The sequence below is a fragment of the Bison bison genome, unplaced genomic scaffold (assembly GCF_000754665.1).
Source record: "Bison bison bison isolate TAMUID 2011002044 unplaced genomic scaffold, Bison_UMD1.0 scf7180017864299, whole genome shotgun sequence".
Classification (NCBI taxonomy): domain Eukaryota; kingdom Metazoa; phylum Chordata; class Mammalia; order Artiodactyla; family Bovidae; genus Bison; species Bison bison.
The window spans coordinates 4,841,425-4,861,870 of NW_011494871.1; the positions used below are offsets into that span (position 1 = coordinate 4,841,425).

The 20,446-nt window shown below is 44.1% G+C and overlaps 1 protein-coding gene across 1 annotated transcript in view; it reads right to left on the bottom strand.

The window, feature by feature from the left end:
• FLT1 (fms-related tyrosine kinase 1) overlaps positions 1 to 20,446 on the bottom strand; it is a 174,945-nt gene that overhangs the window by 56,600 nt on the left and 97,899 nt on the right. Inside the window, exon 14 of the mRNA XM_010851233.1 lies at positions 5,025 to 5,156. Coding sequence (XP_010849535.1) covers positions 5,025 to 5,156 — 132 coding nt within the window. The remainder of the gene's footprint in view (positions 1 to 5,024; positions 5,157 to 20,446) is intronic.

Sequence of the window (20,446 nt, forward strand, 5' to 3'; positions counted from 1 at the left end):
GGATGACGGAGGATGAGATGGCTGGATGGCATCACTGACTCGATGGACGTGAGTCGGAGTGAACTCCGGGAGTTGGTGATGGACAGGGAGGCCTGGCATGCTGCGATTCATGGGGTCGCAAAGAGTCGGACATGACTGAGCGACTGAACTGAACTGAAGCCTGGCATGCCAGAAAGCAACCCCCCTCAGGGTAAAAGTAAAGTTACCTACCTCTAAATGAGAACTGACTGCATAAACAAAAATAATACTACGTGGCTATAAGTAGATGGGATTAGCAGATGCAAACTATTACATGTAGAATGGATAAACAACAAGGTCCTACTGTATAGCACAGGGAAATATATTTAATATTCTGTGATAAAGCATAATGGAAAGAATGTGAAAAAGAATGTGTGTCTATGTATAACTGAATCACTTTGCCGTATAGTAGGAATTAACATAATATTGTAAATCAACTGTACTTCAACAGAATAAAATGTTTTAAAAAGTAACCAGTTTCTCACAGAAGTCAATGGACTAGTCAATAGGAACTGCTGAGAATTATTTAGACTTTGTCATTGCCAAGGGTAATATGGATGTGGGAGGTCCAGAATTACTCATAACTCACTGCCTTCTTTCCTGCTTCATTCACTTGGCTAATCCAACATCCTGCAAGGCTTCGTTCAGAGGTCAAGTCACTCTCCCTATCACTTGCAGCCTCTATGAAGTCCGTTAGCCCTTATCAGCGGCATTGTGTAGTATGTTTACTACTGATTAGTGTTTCTATTTTACCTGTAGGAGGAGCTCAAAATGTCTGTTGATCTGGTTCTCCTGGTTTCATGTCCCCCTTAATTGCCTTTCAATGAGGTTTTCAAAGCACATGGAGCTTAGCGAGCATTTCTCAAAAGCCCATATCCTGCATGAAAGTGAAAGTGTTAGTCACTCAGTAGAGTCCAACACTTTGTGACCCCCTGGACTGTAGCCCGCCAGGCCCCTCTGTCCACGGGATTCTCCAGGCAAAAATACTGGAGTGGGTAGCTGTTCCCTTCTCCAGGGGATCTTCCCGACCAGGGATTGAACCAGGTCTTCCGCATTGCAGGCAGATTCTTTACTGTTTGAGCTACCAAGGAAGCCCCCCATATCCTGCACAGTCCTGAGCAAATAGATAAGCTGTTGAGTTAACAGCTAATTTAATTTGGCTCCTCTCTGTTGCCCTCAACAGTATAGTGATGTATTTCTGTAGCCTGCCGGGCTATAGTCCATGGGGTTGCAAAAGAGTCAGACATGCTGAGCAACTTTCACTTCACTAGGATTACTATATATAAAAGTACTATATATAAAATATATATAAAATTACTATATATAAAATTACTATATACACACCAAGGACCCACTGTGTAGCACAGGGATCTATTCTCAGTATCTTATAATAACCTGTCATGGAAAAGAATCTGAAAAAGAATATATATATAGAGAGAGAACTGAATCAGTTTGCTGTTTACTTGAAACTAACACAATGTTGTGAATTGAGTGGACAGCAATAAAAATGAAGAATAAAAGGTGAGAGTAGGGTTGTCTGGAGGAGAACAAGCGGGGAAGGGAGGCTGTTCAGACCGAAGGAGAATGATGTGTAAGGGCAGAGGACCAGGGGCGAGGGGGTGTGTTCTGGTTTAGTCCAGCTGAGGGGCTGCGGCGTGGGGAGGGTGATGAGAGCTGAGACTGGAGGAGGACCTGATGCACAGGGATGAGGAGAATGGTGACCAGAAACCCCTGCAGGATCTGAAGCAGGGGAGAAACATGTCAAAGATCAGTCATTTAACACTACTCTGTATAAAGTAGATAACCAATAAGGACCTGCTGTATGGCATGGGGAACTCTGCTCCATACTCTGTAATGGCTTGTCTGGGAATAGAATCTAAGAATATGTGTAACTGATTCACTCAGCTGTACATCTAAAACTAACGCACTTGTAATCAACTATACTCTAATAAAAATTTTTTTTACAAAGATGAGTCCTGTAAAAAGATGACTCTAGACTTGGGCATGGATCGGAGGAGGGCGAAAGAAGAAGGAGGAATGCTGTCCGAGAGGGAAGGGATGATGTGCACAGACAACAGGGGTCAGTTCAGCTGAATGGCAGCTGTGGGCCATTCAACAAAAATCACTTCCCGTTTCCTCAACAGCGAATGATCCAGGTTGATAGAAACTTGGAGATGACCACATTGCCTGACTTTGCTGAAAAGCATGACATTCGTGGGAGGAGGAATCGGGGGAAGCCATCTAGAAGCGGGGAGACAGGACAACAAGGAACAGGGTGGGGCTGGAGAAGTCCACGGGCTCAGTTTCACCCTAAGGCCCTGCAGACAAGCTCCTGGGGTGCTTCGGGAGAATGGAAACCTTCCTTCTGCAGTTTGCAAAGACCTAGACTCAAGTAAGTCCTGGCCATGCTGCATGTTCATGGTACAACTTTGGGCCAGCAATTTAATCTCTTCAAGTCTCCATCTTCTTATCTTTAGACCGAGCATAATACTCCTTCTTTGGATTCTCGTGAAGTTCGTGGGATTCAGTTTGTCAAGTGTCTCGCCTGGTGCCTGCACATAAAGGTACTAAATAAAAGTACTAAGTAAATACCAGTCTGCTACTAAGTGCTGGGGAGGGAATGCAGACAATTGGTTGACACAGCTCCTGCCTCAAAAAGCTTGTGATTCAGTAGCAAAGAGACGCATGTGCTCAGTCAGTATCCGACCCTCTGTCCATGGGATTCTCCAGGCAGGAATACTGGAGTGGGTTGCCATGCCCTCCTTCAGGGGATCTTCCCGACCCAGCATTGAACTTGCATGTCCTGCACTGGCAGGTGTATTCTTTACCCCTGAGCCACCAGGCAAGCCCCCAAAGAGAAGCATATCGATTCCTAACTATTCATGAAAGGAAGACTAGAGTAAGTTCTGATTCAAGTTTCTTCATTGAAGAAAAATGGTGTGGGTGAGGGGAGAAAAGGACGTATATCTGACTCAGCTTTCATCCCGGAGGATGTAACAGAGCAGAAAGCATCTAAACTGGCCCTAGAGAATAAGGAGGATTCGCCTGAAACAGGGAGGCGCCTGGAGAGAAGGCATTCCAGGCTGCATTAACTCAGTTAACCCAGGCCATGCCTAGCCTTCTGCTGTGAGTCAGGCTGACTGATGGCCAGAACCCTGGCTCATCAGCCCCCGATCCGACCTGGGGCTCCACAGTGCCCCTGCTCTGGCCACAGCTGCAGAAGGGGTGCCAGCAGACTGAGGCAGCTAGAAGAGTGGTGGTCACGGCCAGTGGGTGGGACAGAGTCAGCGATGTCATGAAGCAGTGGGGCTTCTAGGAAACTCAGAGCAGCCTGGCAGAAGAGGGGAAGGGTCAGGAAGTGGTCGTCTACGAACTTGCGTAAATATCTCTGCTTCAGGCAAGGGCTTCTCCCAACCCATCAGAGCCCAGGATTGAGGATCAGGGAGACCCCCTCACTCTCTGGAGGCACCCCCTTCTCAGATCTCCACCCCACCCTCCCTGATGCAGTCTGGGGTCCTTGTTAAAGTATCAATGAACAGTCCTTTACAGAAGGAGGTATTAAAGAGAGAGGTACCCTTGATGCATTATCTCCATGTGTAAGCAAATGAGTTGATACTTTAAAACCAGGATGATTGGGGAGACAAATAGGACCATAACTTAAAGGGTTTGGGAAATGCTACCCTCGACTTTTTTCTGAAACTGTAAATTGGTAGTTTCAGATTTTTCAGGAGACTCTCCAGGATCATTTCCTTGTAAGAGACTGGGACTAATGGGTTCCCTGGTGGTCTAGGGTTAGGATTCAGTGTTTTAAACGGCCATGGCCTGGGTTCAGTCCCTGGTCAGGGAACTGAGATATGGAAAGCCTCAAGGTGCAGCCAAAAAAAAAAAAGAAAAAAGAAAAAAGAATGGGGATGATAAATTCTCAGTTACCATCTTTAAGTAATGTAGTTTCCAGGGCAGAAAAGTTGATGAATTTTGCCTTCTCCCTTAGTTCCTCCTTAGGAAATTCTTATATACTCTGAAGTCTCCTTGGGAGCATTTGCGAAATAGGCTGCTGAACGACATGTGAAACCTCAGTGAGTCATAGATGTGTACACCCTAGAGGTGCCAATTTGAAGACTTTATGATGCTGTAAATGTCATGTTTTTGGGCAATTCTTGGCAGTGGAGAATTAAAATCGAGGTCTAATCTCTTTTCTGAATGGAAGCCACGTGGCCAAAGCCCAGGCTAGGATGTGGCCTTTTTGGGTTTTGCTGCTCAACAGAGCTGTTTGAGGAAGCCTGTGGAATACTTTTCTTCATTGTGGTCTGTTTACCATGTGTGGCTTCTCTCTGATCATATTTTGCAGCCTGTGCTGTGCTCAAGTCGTGTCTGACTCTTTGCGACACCATGGACTGTAGCCCACCAGGCTCCTCTGTCCATGGGATTTTCCAGGCAAGACTACTGGAGTGGGTTGCCATGCCCTTCTCCAGGGGATCATCCTAACCCAGGGATCGAACCTGGGTCTCTTGCATTGCAGTGGGGTTCTTTACCACTGCACCGCCTGGGACACCCAGTGTGCAGCCTATTTCATGTTAAAAACAGGCTTATGACAACATGGGGAAGAGCCAGTGTATGTGTAACTGAATGGGAGTGGGAAAAGAATGAATAATCTCCAGCATATGTGTTTTTCCCCTCTCTCTCTATGCCTGGCTTCTGTCTTGGATTTCTTTCTCACAGGCGTGGCCACTCTGGCCATTCTCTGTCATGGCTCTGGCATTGACAAGCTCTCCCATCTTCCAGGGTCTACTTTCTCCCGGAGCCTGTGTTCTGACGGCGGCCTCTTTCCAGGGTGGCCGGCCTGTGTCCTCCTCCTTGGCCTTGCGGGGAGGGACCAGACAGGCTAGCCCAGTGGGACGGGGATGGGAGAAGGAAGTCGGGGAAAGGAACATACTGGAGGGACAGCGGGGGATTGGGAGTTGGCAAGTTCACCAAACGGGGAAGCAGGTGTCTGGGCAGTTGTTTACCTTGCACAGTGAGGTGGGCCGAGCTCTCTGCCGAGCCCTTCAGGTTGCTGGCTTTGCAGTGATACACGCCTGCATCCTCTTCCGTGACTCTCTCGATAAACAGTGTGCTGCTTCCCGGTCCTAAAATAATTCCTGAGGAGTGAGAGATGTTTACATTAGTGGGCCTGGATGACAGAGAAAACAGCCACGTGTGTGACACAACCCTCTTCCTATCTTTATGCCTTCGGATGAGGAAATCCAAGCTCTGCTTCATCTGGGCCAGCGCTGCTTATTTGGTCTTGTCCAGGCTGTCTCGTGGCACCTTCTGGAGCTCTGAGCCCCTACTTTGGAGATGCAGGTCTGACCCAGGCCAGAGAGAAAGATGGGGCAGCTGCCTGAACCTTGGAAGAGCACATGTCAAGGAAGTGTGTGTGGGTGTTACTTGCTCAGTCGTGTCCAACTCTTTGCAACCCTATAGACTGTGGCCCACCAGACTCCTCTGTCCATGGGATTTCCCAGGCAAGAATACTGGAATGGGTTGCCATATCCTCCTCCAGGGGATCTTCCCGATCTAGCGATTGAACCCAGGGCTCCCGCATTGCAGGCGGATTCTTTACTACTAGTGCCACCTGGGAAGCCCCAAAGAAGGAGTATATGGAATAATAATAATAGCAATTGTTGTTCAGTTGCTCAGTCATGTCTGACTCTTTGCGACCCCATGAACTGCAGCAAGCCAGGCTCCTCTGTCTTCCACTATCTCCTAGAGTTTGCTCAAATTCATATCCATTGAGTCGGTGATGCTAACTATCTCATCCTCTGCCACCTTTTTCTCCTTTTGACTGATAACAACAACCATTTCCTCAATGTCTGCTGTGTGCCAGGCAAGACTGAGACCCCATTCCTGTCTTTTTTTACATTGGAGGGTAATTGCTTTACAGTGTTGTGCTGGTTTCTGCTATGCATCAGTGTGAATCAGCTCTAAGTATACATGTATCCCCTCCCTTTGGGGCCTCCCTCCCAGTCCCCATTGCTGTCTTGGCAATCATCCTGTAAGGGGTTATTGTCTCCTTCTTACAAATGCGGTAAGCTGAGCTTCAGGGAGGTTAAGGAACTCAACTGAGAGCGTGCAGTCGGACGGAAGGCACACCTGTGGCTCAGGGGTCACAGCCAGGCCTATTTCATGGTCACGGTGGTGAAGAGCGTGGGCTGGGCTTTGAACGAGGCTTCACCACCTGCAGCTTGTCCCTTTAGGCCAGTTACTTCACCTTTCTGTTTCCGTGTCCTTCGCCTTAAGGTGACAGTGAAAACAGCTCCTACTCGATAATGGAAAAATGGATAGCAAGTGCCCAGCACACAGTAGGTGCTCGGTAAATGCAAGTTGAAGTGTTACTGTGGAGCGGGTGTGAAGGAGGGGGATCCAGCTTCCAGACTCAGTTGCTTCAGTACCAAGTCCTGTCACCCTGTGTTTGAGTACTGATGCTTAGTCTGAGGCTGAGACTGGATGGTGGGAAGGGGCAGACTAAGGGGTGGCGTCTGCTGAGGGACAGTTAACTCATACCAGGCACAACACACATTCACACACACTCTCTCAGACACACACACACACACCAGCAAACAGAAAATGTTTGAGTGAGAATCAATACATGTAGCATAGCAGAGCCAATTAAATGCAAAGTCTGGGCAGGGAGGAGCTCATTAAGAACAGGGAAGTCAGAGGCAGCACGGAGGCGGTGGGCTTTGGGTTAAGGTCTAAACCATTATCAGAGGTGATGGGAAAAAGAGGGGGCATTGAGAAGAAGCAGGACCCTGGAATGAACATGTGCTGAGTGCTGGTTCTGGAATAAATTGGGCCTGACCAGACCAGAGGCTGTATTTTGTTAGCTGAAATAGTTTGTATTCTCCTGATTATAAAGAATAACATTCGATACAGAAAACTTGAGAAATATATTGGAAAGCATAAAGAATATAAAAATACAAACAAACCTATGGTCTCACTCCCAGTCAATTGTCCTTTTATTTTTTTTTTGCCATACCAAGCAGTATGTGGGATCTTTATTTCCCAACCAGGGATTGAACCTGTGCCCCCTGCATTGGGAGCACAGAATCTCAACCACTGGATCACCAGGAAGTCCCCCTTTAGTCTTTTTCAAGTGGCCTTTTTACACAGCTTGTTTATTGACATCATATTTTAAGCTTGAGCTTCCCAGATGGCACTAGTGGTAAAGAACCCACCTGCCAATGCAGGAGATGCAAGAGACATGGGTTCAATCCCTGGGTGGGGAGGATCCCCGGGTTTAGGAAATTGCAACCCATTCCAGTATTCTTGCCTGGAAAACTCTATGGACAGAGGAGCCTGGCGGGCTACAGGGCCAGTCGGTGGAGTCACCAAAGAATCAGACACAACTCAGCATCTAAAGAACAGGTGCTACACACTAGTCCACACGCTGGCAGTACAAGGATAAGCGGCAAATCAGTCCTTGCCTGCGCGGGGCTTCAGTTACACTTCGGGAGAAGCACAAACAAAGAATGTCATTTCAAGTGGCCATGAAGTTTGTGAAGAAAATGAGCCAGGTTAAGGAGGGCCACAGGTTAAGGAGGGTGAGGAAGCTATCTTAGGCGGGCTATTTGAGCAGAGACCAGGGAGGTGGGCTAGCGTGAACCAGGTGAAGACATGGAAAAGGGCATTTCAGGGACAGGAAATTGAAAGCCCGTGGGGGCAGGAAGGAGCTTGTTTAGGGAAAGACACGGTGGCTTTGTTCTGGAGCGATTGTGGTTGTTTTTACAATTAAGCAATTTAATTTTTAATTTAAGTAACGTTTAATTTTAAGTGATTATTTGGGTTGCCCTGGCTCTTCGTCGCCATATGCAGGCTTTCTCTAGTTGCAGGAGCGGGGGCTACTCTCTAGTCGCAGTGTGCGGACTTCTCACTGTGCTGGTTTCTCTTGTTTCAGAGCACGGGCCCTAGGGTGCTCAGGCTTCAGTAGCTGTGGTACACAGGCTTAGTTGCTCCACAGCCTGAGGGATCTTCCCAGACCAGGTATCGAACCCAGGTACCCTGCACTGGCAGGCAGATTCGTACCCACTGTACCACCAGGGGAAATGCCTGGAGCAACTGTGTTTGTTGGAAGTGGTAGGAACTGGTGGTATCAGGGATCTTTGTGAAGGCTTGCTAATGGGTTAGCATGTGGTACTTGAAATGCCAGGTCATAAATGTGTGACTTCAAGGCTGATGGTTTGAACAACTGTGAGGATAGTGGTACATTTCCTGTGGGGGAGCAGGTTTGAGGGAGAAAAATTGAGAGTTCTGTCTTGTGAGGGGCCCACGGCACATCCCAAAGGAGGTTTCACTGGGGCCCAGGAAAGAGGTCAGAGTTGTTGTTCAGTCGCTCAGTTGTGTCTGACTCTGCTACCGACTGCAGCACGCCAGGCTTCCCTGTCCTTCACTATCTCCCGGGGTTTGCTCAGATTCATGTCCATTGAGTCGGTGAGGCCATCCAACCATCTCATCCTCTGTCGCCCCCTTCTCCTCCTGCCTTCAGTCTTTCCCAGCATCAGGGAGGTCAGGTTACAGCGGCTAAGTGGAATCAACATTTGGGAAGCAGGGACTGCCAGGGGGATGGAAACAAAGCTCATGGGAAGTGAATCCGGCCGCTCTGAAGCCGGAGCCCCAGGAAATTAGAGGAAGAGGAAGCAGCAGAGGCTTAGAAGAAGTCGCCCGGGAGGTTGCAAGAAAAGCAGGAGAGCCTGAGTCCTAGATCCGAGGAGAGAGCTCACAGAGGAGAACAGGGATCTGCTGCATTCAGAGCAGCTGAGAAACTAGGAAGATAGAGATGGGAGATAACGAACTGCTGGATTTGACAATGAGCTGCTTCAGTGACGTCTGGCAGAAGCGTGATGACTTAGAGAATAGGAGGTGATGGAGGAGAGATGGGGGTGGAGGTTAACTTTTCAGGGAGTGTGCCAGAGACCTACATGAGGTCAAGGAGTGAATTCTTGTTTGAAATGTGAAATTTTATAGCATGTTCATGTGCTGATAGGAATAATCTGGGAGGGAAGAAAGGAGGGAGGAAAAGATACTGAGGGAGAAAGAGGAGAGAGGAGGAGAGAGGACACAGAAGGAACAATACCAGGAGAAGTGAGAGGGAATGGAACTCAGCGGCCAAACTGACCTTGGGCAGGAATCCGGAGAGCTCAGGATGGGACAGGTAGATCCGACAATTTGGTGATACATTTTCTCAGTAAACAAGAGGTACTCATTGGTTGAAATTGAGGAGGAGGAAGGAATTTTGGAAGTTTGAAGCAAGAGAAGAAGGTGTGAAATAGGGTGCTGGCAGAGAAAGAAAACAAATCCAGTTGTGAAATGCTGTTAAGGTTTTCCTAATGCGTATACAGCTTTAAACACTGACCCCTCTGTGCATGTATCTTATTGGTTGGTATTAGGTTACATCTAATCACTCATGACTATAAACAATAGTGCAAGGACATTTTTAAGCATAAAGGTTTTTTTGTTTTTTTTTAATTTCAGATTATTTCCTTAGGCTAGATTTTTCAGAAACAGATCTATTAGGTCAAAGGCTCTTCATTCACATAATTAAGCTGCCTTCCCAAAACATTATTCCAGTTAACACTTGGGCCAGCAGAGGGTGAGAGACAATTTTATCACTTTCCTGCCAGGACTGAGCAGAAACATCTAAATAATACAAAACACAAAACTTTGTTGGTTTGATAGAGAAAAAATAAGTTGTCTTAATCTCTGTGTGTGTGTGTTTTGGAACATTCTTTCATGTGTTCCTTAGCCATTTTTATTTTCAAAGCACCTGTTTTGAGTCGTTGACTGGGAAGGTGAGTTCAGATGAAGGAGAGCTTTGAAATCCTGGCTGAGGAGTTCTCATTCATTGGAGAAGGAGAGGGTCACAAAGGCTTTTGAGGGAAATGACATGAGAGCTGTGTTTAAGGAAGTTTAGTCTAGAAGGAGAATGCAGGATGGACTGGAATGAGGAAAAAGTGGTATCTGGAAGTCCAGCTCACCAAGTGGTCATTCAGGCAAGGAACGATGAGGCTCCGAGTCTGGATGGTGGGAAAGGAAGTGGAGGGGAAGAAATGGAAGCAGACACTTTGCAGAAACAAGCCACAGGGATTGGTGCTTTACTGGATCCAGGAATAGACCAGGGATGAGTCCAAGGTGCTTCTGGAAAAAAAAACAGAGCTTTCCCCTGTAACCTTGGCTAGATCACTGAATCCCTTTGGGGCCATTTCCCCATCTGTGAAACAAACAAACAGAAAAACCCTCTGTTGTACATACTCCATGGTATTTGCTATGAGAATCAGTAGAAATAATTTAAGTGAAAGCTTTGAAAAGTAAGGTATGGTGTAAGGGATGATCCCAGAAAGAGAAAGCATGGCTGGATGGTGGGTGGTCGGGGGAAAGGACGTCAGGAAGAGCAGCGAGCTGGTTACCCACGATTGTCTCCACTGCAGCTGACCTGCATCTCAACCAAGTTCCTATCACTCTGATCCCAAATTAAGGCTCAGGGCATGATCAAATAAAGCTAGAGGACTTGGACTGCACCCAAGGAGGCAGATATGTAATTGGAGAGGTGAGAGGATGAAGCCAGAGATGCTGATGAGCTGACATCATCTGGCCCGGGTCCCTCTTCCCACCACGTGGAGGAGAGAAGGGGCGAGACAGTGTCCAAAGTCAACAAGCACAGCTCCTCTTTCTGGCTTGGCCGCACGCTGCATGACAGCAAAGGCAGGGACCTGGATGTGTGACCATCAGGCTCCGAAGCCTCATCGCACTGTTCTCCTCCTCTGTTCTCGCTTATTTCCCTTCTCACAAAAACAGGCCAGTTACTCCCTCATTCTTTTCCCCCATTCCTCCAATCTTCTGCCCATACTTGACTATGGTTGTCTTTCCTAGTTTCTTTAATGCCTTAACCTGTTACTACCTTTATACAACCTATTCTCTGTGATACAGGCTCTGTTCTGCTGTGGAGCTCACCTTTTAAGGAGGGCTCCCCTTTTAGTTTAAATTTTGATTAATTTCAGAGATTTTAAAAGTGCAGGAAAAACACAACCCCTGTGCTCACCATTAAGATAACCAGATGTCAACATTTTCCCACCTTTGTTTTATATAAATGAAGTTTATAGATGCTTTTCCCCTCTCTCCAGAGGTACCACTATCCTAAAGTTGGTGCATCTTGGTTTCACACAGGTTTTGGTGCCTTGTCCACATAAATATCTATCTCTATAGACTATAATATTGTTTTGTGGTTTTAAAAATTCCAAATAAATTGTATGATATAGTACATATCCTTTTTTAACTTGGATATTTTTCTATTCTACAATGTGTTAATATTTATCTTTGTTGATACATGCAGATGCAGTTAATTTTTAACTGATGTATATAATATTCCCTCATATAAAAAAGCCACAGATTTTTTAAAAATTCACTTCTCTACTGTGGGATAGTTTTCACTCTTTTGATCTTTACCAAGAAGGCCAAAATGCACAGATGACATACCTATGTGTGCATTGTTATACTTTATCTCCTTGTCCTGGGTTGTAGAGTATACCCATTTTCGACTCTATCAATTATTACAAAATTGTCTTTTGAAAATATACCAATTTACACTTTAACCAGCAGTGAGCAAGCACTCCCCTTTCCCACTTACTTACCAATACTTGGTGTTTTCAGGTGTCTTTAATCGGCAATATTTGGGGTGTAAACATCTTGATATGGGTTTAATCTGTATCCCCCTGATTACTTATTGGGTGGAATATCTTTTTTCAGTTTGGCTGGCCATTTGGGCTTCTTTTCCTGTGAATTACCAGTTCACGTCCTTTGCACATGTTCCTCTTAGCCTATTTGTCTTGTTCTCAATGACTTTAGGCTTCTTTACATGTTTTAGATACTGAGCCCTTGTTGGTTCAATCTGTTAAAGTCTTCTCCATTCTATGAGCAGTCTTCTAAACTTTGTTTATGGTGGATTTTTAATATAAAGACTTAAAATCCTAAGGCAGTCAAATGCATCAATCTTTCCATTATCCTTTGTGCTTTTTGTTACTTGTTAAAGAAATATTTCCTATTCCGATACCATAAATCATTTCCCTTATATACTTTCCTCCCCTCAAAATCTGTTTAAACAGTTTGCTTTTCCTCATTTAGGTCTTTAATACATCGAGATTTCCTTTTGAAGGGAGTATGTATATTGTGTGAGATAGGGACCTAATTTTTACTGTATTTTTACTGTAGCCAATTATGACACCAAGGCTTACAGAATAATCTGTTCTTTTCTCACTGAATTGTGAAGCGAGTTTTGTCAGATACTAAGTTTCCACATATTTGTTGTTCTGTTTTTAGGCTCCACAATGGCCTATCTATCCTACACAAGTGAATCCATGATTAATTTAGGATTGCTTGATAACACTTCCTAATATTTGGTATGAGCTGATGCTGTTTTCAAAATTGTCTTGGCCCTTTTACACTACAATACAGATTTCAGGTTTAGCTTGTCAAATTCTGTAAAAAGCACTGTTGGAATGTTGATGGGAATTTCTCTGAATTTATGTAATTCAGTACATTGGGAGAAATTGTCCTATTTAGGTTGAAACAAATGAAACTGTCAATATTTTGACCTATAAAAATGGCTCACAAGTGGTTCAACTTACTAATATATGTCCCCTTCTAAGAATACCAAATATCTCTGTGTTACTTAGGTCTTCTTTTACGTCATTTGATAGCTTTAGGATCTTCTCTTTAAATACATTGCTTTTCAGTTATATTTTCCTAGATAAAGTTATAATTTTTGTTATTATGCAAAATGGCATTGGGATCTTTGACAGATCACTTTATCTGAATATTCTCTTTCCCCTTTGGGTGTTCATTATTAGAATGAACAAGTAGAACTCAGAAACATGAGGCTGTACTATGTTTTCCTGAGATAATTCAATTGTAGGCCTGCTTCTTTCTAGAAGGATTGCTTACCTAAATTCCAAACACAAAAATCATGATAATTCCCGTGGAAACTTACAATTTATCATTGTCAAAACTCTCTTCTTCATCCATCAAAGTTCGACTCAAATGACATTTCCTCCAGGAAGTGTCCTGTGATTACCTGTCAGAGGTGCTGATTTGTATCTGATGGAATTTTATGCCCTTCATGTTGCATATTTTTGAATTGACTTTGTACCTATTATGTGTGTATTTTTCAAAGGTAAGGAATAAGTTTTACTCATTTTCCTTTTCTCTAGGATATAACAAATGTCTGACTGATGGTAGGGAATGAAAGTTACGCTTAATAAAATAAAAAGTAATTTTTGTTATGATGGTCTTGGCTTGCCAACTTAATGATAAATGTTTTGAGGTAGGCATATGATAAATTTTCCATAAATGATAGCTAGGATGATGATGTATCTAATTCTAGGTACCTAGTAAATAATCACACCTTTAGATTGTCCATTCTTTTTTTTTTTTTTTAGATTGTCCATTCTTAAAGGAATTCATGGGCTTCCCTCATAGCTCAGTTGGCAAAGAGTCCGCCTGCAATGCAGAAGACTCCGGTTTGATTCCTGGGTCCAGAAGATCCGCTGGAGAAGGGATAGGCTACCCACTCCAGTATTCTTAGGCTTCCCTTGTGGCTTAGCTGGCAAAGTATCCGCCTGCAATGTGGGAGACCTGGGTTCAATCCCTGGGTTGGGAAGATCCCTTGGAGAAGGGAAAGGCTACCCACTCCAGTATTCTGTCCTGGAGAATTCCATGGACTGTATATAGTGACCCACAAAGAGTCGGACACAATTGAGCGACTTTCAATTTCATAGGAATTCATTAACTAAGAGCTGTATCTGAATTAAGGATCAGAAGAGCAAAAATATAGATTCAGGATGGTTAAAGGTGGCCCAAGAAAACTAGATGTCTGATTGATTTCCCACAAATACCACAAAGGAGACACTATATATCTAGTCAAACTTTTGGGGTTTGGAAAATTATATCTGGGGAAGAGAAATTCAAGTTTAGTAAACTTCAAAGGCTGACAAAATTCAGACATGAAGGATGATGGCTCATTAAGTAGCACTAAAAAGATGAATGATTCCAATGTTTTCAAATGTTCACCATGCGGCTTCTTCCTTAATTGAAAATTTGACTCTAAGATCAAGCCTTGTGGCAAAGCCTTTATAGATGTAAGAAAAAAAATGTTGGTGAAATACGGAATAATCTAAGACACAGTGAAAGGCAGCCTTATAATAATGTGCTAAGTGGGAAGAGAGTTGTGAAATGTTGAAAACATATAGTCTAAAGGCAATCCGATGGGCAATGTGATCCATGGTGAGACTCTCTGCTCTATAGCCTTGAAAAAGATAAAGATGAGAAGCTTTTAGAAAAGAATTAGATTAAGGACAGTGATGGGGAAAAAAAAAAAAAGCTGTATAATATTCGTCTCCATGCAACCACTGAATAAGGGAAAAGCCATCCACAAAGGTTCTTTCATTTGGGATAATGGCTATTGCTTCACTAGTTTGACTTTCCGAAGTGGGTTATGATAACAGAATACTTTTTAAAAGCTCTTAAGAAATTGTAAACCAGATGCATTGAAGGGATTATGGTTGAAGTGAGCACCTTGAAACTGTGCCTAAAACACATGTATTTCTAAACATGTTAAAGTGAAAAGCACTTTTTTTTCCCGCTCTTTCACTGAATTTTACTATTGTTCCAATGAAGTATTTCAAGATGCTTTGGGCACATAAAAAAAGGTGTCAAGTTGTGCTAACTCTGTGGTTATGAGCTGTAAAACCTTAGCTACTCATTATGTATGTCTATAAATTATAAACACAGACACTTGTGTGCTCACACATGTAACACACACACACCCTGTCCCTGCCCCAACAAATTCTTATGGTGTGTCCAGATTTGCCATAGCCCCTTCCATGTGGTTGGAGGAATTTATACCGTAGGATACAGTCAACTAAAGTGGCCTTTCTGTGGGTAGTATACTATAGTTCTATGACCATTTTCAGGCAGGAAATAGTATTGCATTGCACAAGGGGTTAACGGCAAGAAGGTATTTTTCCATCAGTAGAATAGCTAAATAACTTATGGGAACACATACCATATTATAGGGCATGACTGCTTAAAACATTAGGCAGATGATATGTACATAGAGAGATCTCCAGAATAAATTGTGATAAAAGCAAGTCATAAAACAAAACACAGAGTGTGAGCTCAACTCAGATTTATCTTAGAGATGTTGGCTTTTCCCAGATCACCCTACTATAATCCATCACCTTATTTTGTTCACCACAGCAGTCACTACCGTCTGATTGCATGCTATATGCTTATAGTTTTGTTAGATTTATTACCTGTACTTTTTCATTTGAATATAAATTCAAGGTCCCTGTTTTGTTTGCAGCACCTACTGTATCCCTGGTACAGGGCTGGCTCTCAGTGTATAGCTATGAATGAATCCCAGCTATCTTTTGCCCCATGACTGTCTATGCCCCATATTTGCATGGGCTTCCCTGGTGGCTCAGTGGTAAGGAACCCGCCTGCCAATGCAGGAGACATAAGAGATGCAGGTTTGATCTCTGGGTCGGGAAGATCCCCTGGAGGAGGGCATGGCAACCCACTCCAGTATTCTTGCCTGAAGAATCCTATGGATACAGGAGCCTGGCAGGCTACAGTCCATGGGGTCACAAAGAGTAGGACACAACTAAAGCGACTTAGCACCCACACATACATATTTGCATAAAGGCACATATACAAGTAAAGAAAAGGAAAAATCTGACAAAATAACATCAAACAGTTATCATGGGTTAATTTCCCCAAGAGACAATTTTATAGTGTATTCTATTTTGGTATTATGTGATCATTTACAATTTAAAAGTATTCATGTACTACTTATTTAGTTAAATAACAGTAATTTTTTATTACAAAAATGAAATGGTGTAGGTCTCTTTACTATCAGCAAAGAACCACTGAATGAAAGTTTAAAAGCTATACAGATCCAAATACTTGTACATTTGCAAAACTTTATGATACTGACTATGGATAGGATAATGAAATATTTTTGAAGCAAGTAAAGCAGATTTATGCTTCCCTACAGCTTACAATTAAAAAAAAATTTTTTGGCCAGGCTGCACGGCCTATGGGATCTTAGTTCCCCAGCCAGGGATTGACCTAGCGTCCCCTATAGTGGAAGTCCAGAGTCTTAACCACTGGATCACAAGGGAAGTCCCCAAAATTTACAAATTTGGATTAAAGCAATAAAAGGACAACCAAAGTTTATTCCATCAGGAGACTGGTTCCTATGGAGGGCAGGGGAGAGAGAGAGAGAAGGGGTGTGTGTGTGTGTGTGTGTGTGTGTGTGTGTGTGTGTGTGTTAGGGTTGGGGCATGACTTGTAGTATGTTTTCTGTGTGTGAGTTTTCATGATAGTTGAATTATGACTGAGTTGAATGAGAAGGCTACTTATACTAATATACAATCTTATTGTGTAAGATGTCTTAGTAGCAGATTACGCAAAAATCAAGTTTTGATTGAGTGTGGGTGGAGGAGGAATGAACTTCCTTGATTTGGCGTTTTCAGCAGTGATTTCATCCTGCTGAGCTCACAGATTAGATTATCCGAGAATGTATCTGTTGGCATATTTTCCTTAATTGTACTGGGTAGAGTGGTGACCCCCACTGCATCGCCGGGTGTCACTTTAGATCCTGGGTAAGCTGTTTCAAGTTCCTCCTTGGGGGAAGGAGGCGTTTCCATGCAAATACTGGACTTGTGAGGTAGAAAAGCCTCATCTCATTAGTTTGCCAAGAGCTGGAGGAGTAAACTTAAGGCAGGTAGTGTCTGAGTTTTCCTATATAATCACCTAGGCTTCCGCGTAAGCGGGAAAATGTGGATTGGGGAAGGAGACCCCCTTCTACTCCAGGAGCTCAGACCACAGCTCTTAGTTTTAGAGTTAGTGACCCTGGACAAGGTTCAGCCCCCTCCTGGTCTCTGGGAGAATCTGTCCTCCTCCACCCCCATCCATCTTTCTTTCTCTCTTCTTTGTTTTTCTTACTCCCCCTTCCTTTTTCTCTGCTACTGGTCTCTCAAACATCGCCTGCTCTTCAGACAAAACAAGCTGCCGGTTGTGGCCATGCTCAAAGTACAGTTCCTTGTGTCCCAAGAGGTCACAGAAAGAATCAAAAGAGGAGGTTAATTCACAGTGGGAAGGGAAGAGCTTTAATGGTATGAGGTTTCCGTCTGAGGTGCTGCAGAAGCTCTGAAATGAGACAGTGATGGTTGTACAAGCTTGTGAATATACTTACTGCCACTGAACTTGGCACTTTTAAAGGAAAAAGTAAAATTTTTGTTGCATGTATTTCACCACATTTTTTTTTTAAAGGGAGAGGTTGTTCTAAAGTGATGCTCACATTTGCAAGTTTTTTCCCATTTCTTACATTGCAAATTTTTCACTTGAACATTCAAGAGGGCTTCAAAAGAGGCACCCAACCAAAGGTAAACAGCTAGCAGGGGCTTCTGGTTCACATGAGTGAGTCTGTGCCGGCTCGTGTGCGAGTGCTCCGCTGGGTCTTGCTGTGGCCGAGCGCTGTCAGGAGGCTTTACTGGTCTGAATGGGGCTGAGGATATGGGCTAGAAGAGGCATCCAAGTCATCTTTCTTGGGCCAAGCATTAGGATATGACACGATGCTAGGTATATACGAGAAAGAGCTAAATACGGTGGAACTCGAGGATAAAGAGAGAGATTTGAGGGTGTCAGGACTGAGTCTCCATAATAACTCCTGTTGATTTCCAGTTCAAAATGGGACTCTACTCACAGGTCATGTTACTTTTCTTGATGTAAACCCTACAGCTCCACTGCCATACATGTGTCAGTCTCACTGAAGCAGCCGAATGTTAGCTAATAATTAGCAGGAAGTGTTCTCCACTTTTTCATCAGCTTAGAGCTGTGGTTGGAGTTGGGCATCCTCTCTTCTCTAGGGTTTTCAGTTCTGGCTTTGGACTCTGGCAGTGCCAGCCAACCGTCTTCTCTGCTGTTACCCCCAACTCTACTCCTTTCACCTTCTAAATGCCAGTTTATCCTTAGGAAAGAGCTGAGCCTTAGTTCTCTGCCATGTTCAGTTCAGTTCAGTCGCTGTCGTGTCCAACTCTTTGCGACCCCATGAATGGCAGCACGCCAGGCCTCCCTGTCCATCACCAACTCCCGGAGTTCACCCAAACTCATGTGCATCGAGTCGGTGATGGCATCCAGCCATCTCATCCTCTGTCGTCCCCTTCTCCTCCTGCCCCCAATCCCTCCCAGCATCAGAGTCTTTTCCAATGAGTCAACTCTTCGCATGAGGTGGCCAAAGTATTGGAGTTTCAGCCTCAGCATCAGTCCTTCCAATGAACACCTAGGACTGCTCTCCTTTAGGATGGACTGGTTGGATCTCCGTGCAGTCCAAGGGACTCTCAAGAGTCTTCTCCAACACCACAGTTCAAAAGCATCAATTCTTTGGCGCTCAGCTTTCTTCACAGTCCAACTCTCACATCCATACATGACTACTGGAAAAACCATAGCTTTGACTAGATGGACCTTTGTTGGCAAAGTAATATCTCTGCTTTTGAATATGCTATCTAGGTTGGTCATAACTTTCCTTCCAAGGAGTAAGCATCTTTTAATTTTATGGCTGCAATCACCATCTGCAGTAATTTTGGAGCCCCCAAAATTAAGTCTGACACTGTTTCCACTGTTTCCCCATCTATTTCCCATGAAGTGATGGGACCGGATGCCATGATCTTAGTTTTCTGAATGTTGAGCTTTAAGCCAACTTTTTCACTCTCCTCTTTCACTTTCATCAAGAGGCTTTTTAGTTCCTCTTCACTTTCTGCCATAAGGGTGGTGTCATCTGCATATCTGAAGTTATTGATATTTCTCCTGGCAATCTTAGGGATGTCCTTTAAGCTTATACTGTTGTCAGAGATACAACTAAACCAAACCCTGAGAAGATTCTGGCAGAAGAGTTCTTCTCAGAGAAGAGCTACTGGGGTGTCTGCTAATAGGGCTTGGCCCTTCTCTGTCTGGGTACCTGGATCCCCTTACCTTAGAGACACTGATGGAAGAGGAAGGGATGACATAAACGGCTGCTTCACTGATCACGTGAACTGACTGATTAGCTCAGGTCGGGTGACAGAGCCTACTCACTCCCCACTCACTGCCTTCCGTGTGCCTGGGCAGCATGGCCTCATTTCTTTCCTGCAGTGTTTCTTAACCTATTTTGCACCATAAGGGTACATATCCACGAGGAAGAAAAGGCAATTACTCTGTAAGTTTTGTGGAAGGTTAATAGACATTTCTGAATTTTATTGTTCTAGGAAATCAAGCAAAAATAGCTTGAGAGTGACAGTTTATCATCCCCCGGCATCAGCATCCTTGTTCACCTTTCTCCTCTACTTTTCCTCAGCATCTCTCCCAGATCCATGAAAACCACTTTATGCTTCAGGTGTAATTCTGCCCCCTAGGTACTAGGACTAAGTCGGTCACCTTGATTTGAATAATCGCTTACCGGTACAGAGATTTGCATCAGTGACATAGTGATGATAGATGATTAGATAAATAACTCTAGTGACCAAGATCTCACTTAGGAAGGAATGTTGATCAGTGATTCCTCTTCCAGCCTCTGTCCATTCAAGATGGAATTTATTCTCCCTAAACTCTTAGTAACAAAGGTCCGTCTAGTCAAAGCTATCGTCTTTCCAGTAGTCATGTATGGATGTGAGAGCTGGACTATAAAGAAAGCTGAGAATAGAAGAATTGATGCTTTTGAACTGTGGTGTTGGAGAAGACTCTTGAGAGTCCCTTGGACTGCAAGGAGATCCAACCAGTCCATCCTAAAGGAAATCAGTCCTCAATATTCATTGCAAGGACTGATGCTGAAGCTGAAGCTCTAATACTTTGACACCTGATGTGAAGAACTGACTCATTTGAAAAGATCCTGATGATGCGAATGATTGAAGGTGGGAGGAGAAGAGGACGACAGAGGATGAGATGGTTGGATGGCATCACTGACTCAATGGACATGAGTTTGAGTTGGTGATGGACGGGGAAGTCTGGCATGCTGCAGTCAATGGGGTCACAAAGAGTGGGACATGACTGAGCGACTGAACTGAACTGAAACTCTTTGTGGTTCGAACCCTACTTCTTTAATCTTAAAATACTCTGAAAATGCCTTGCCGTCCTAGAGATTTTGATGATGGTTTCTCAGGCTTTACTAACAGCATCACAGGTTACTATCACCTTCTGTTCTCTGAAATATTTTTAGAGAAGAGTACTTTTGTCAGCAGTTCATGGCTCTTGTCAGGAACCCCACTTTCTCTGCACCCCCATTTGGGAGGTGGTTCTTGCTTACACCGGTGTGTAGCCCTAAGCTGGGCCTGCCTCCTGCCACCTCTGCTTTGCAAACCAACCT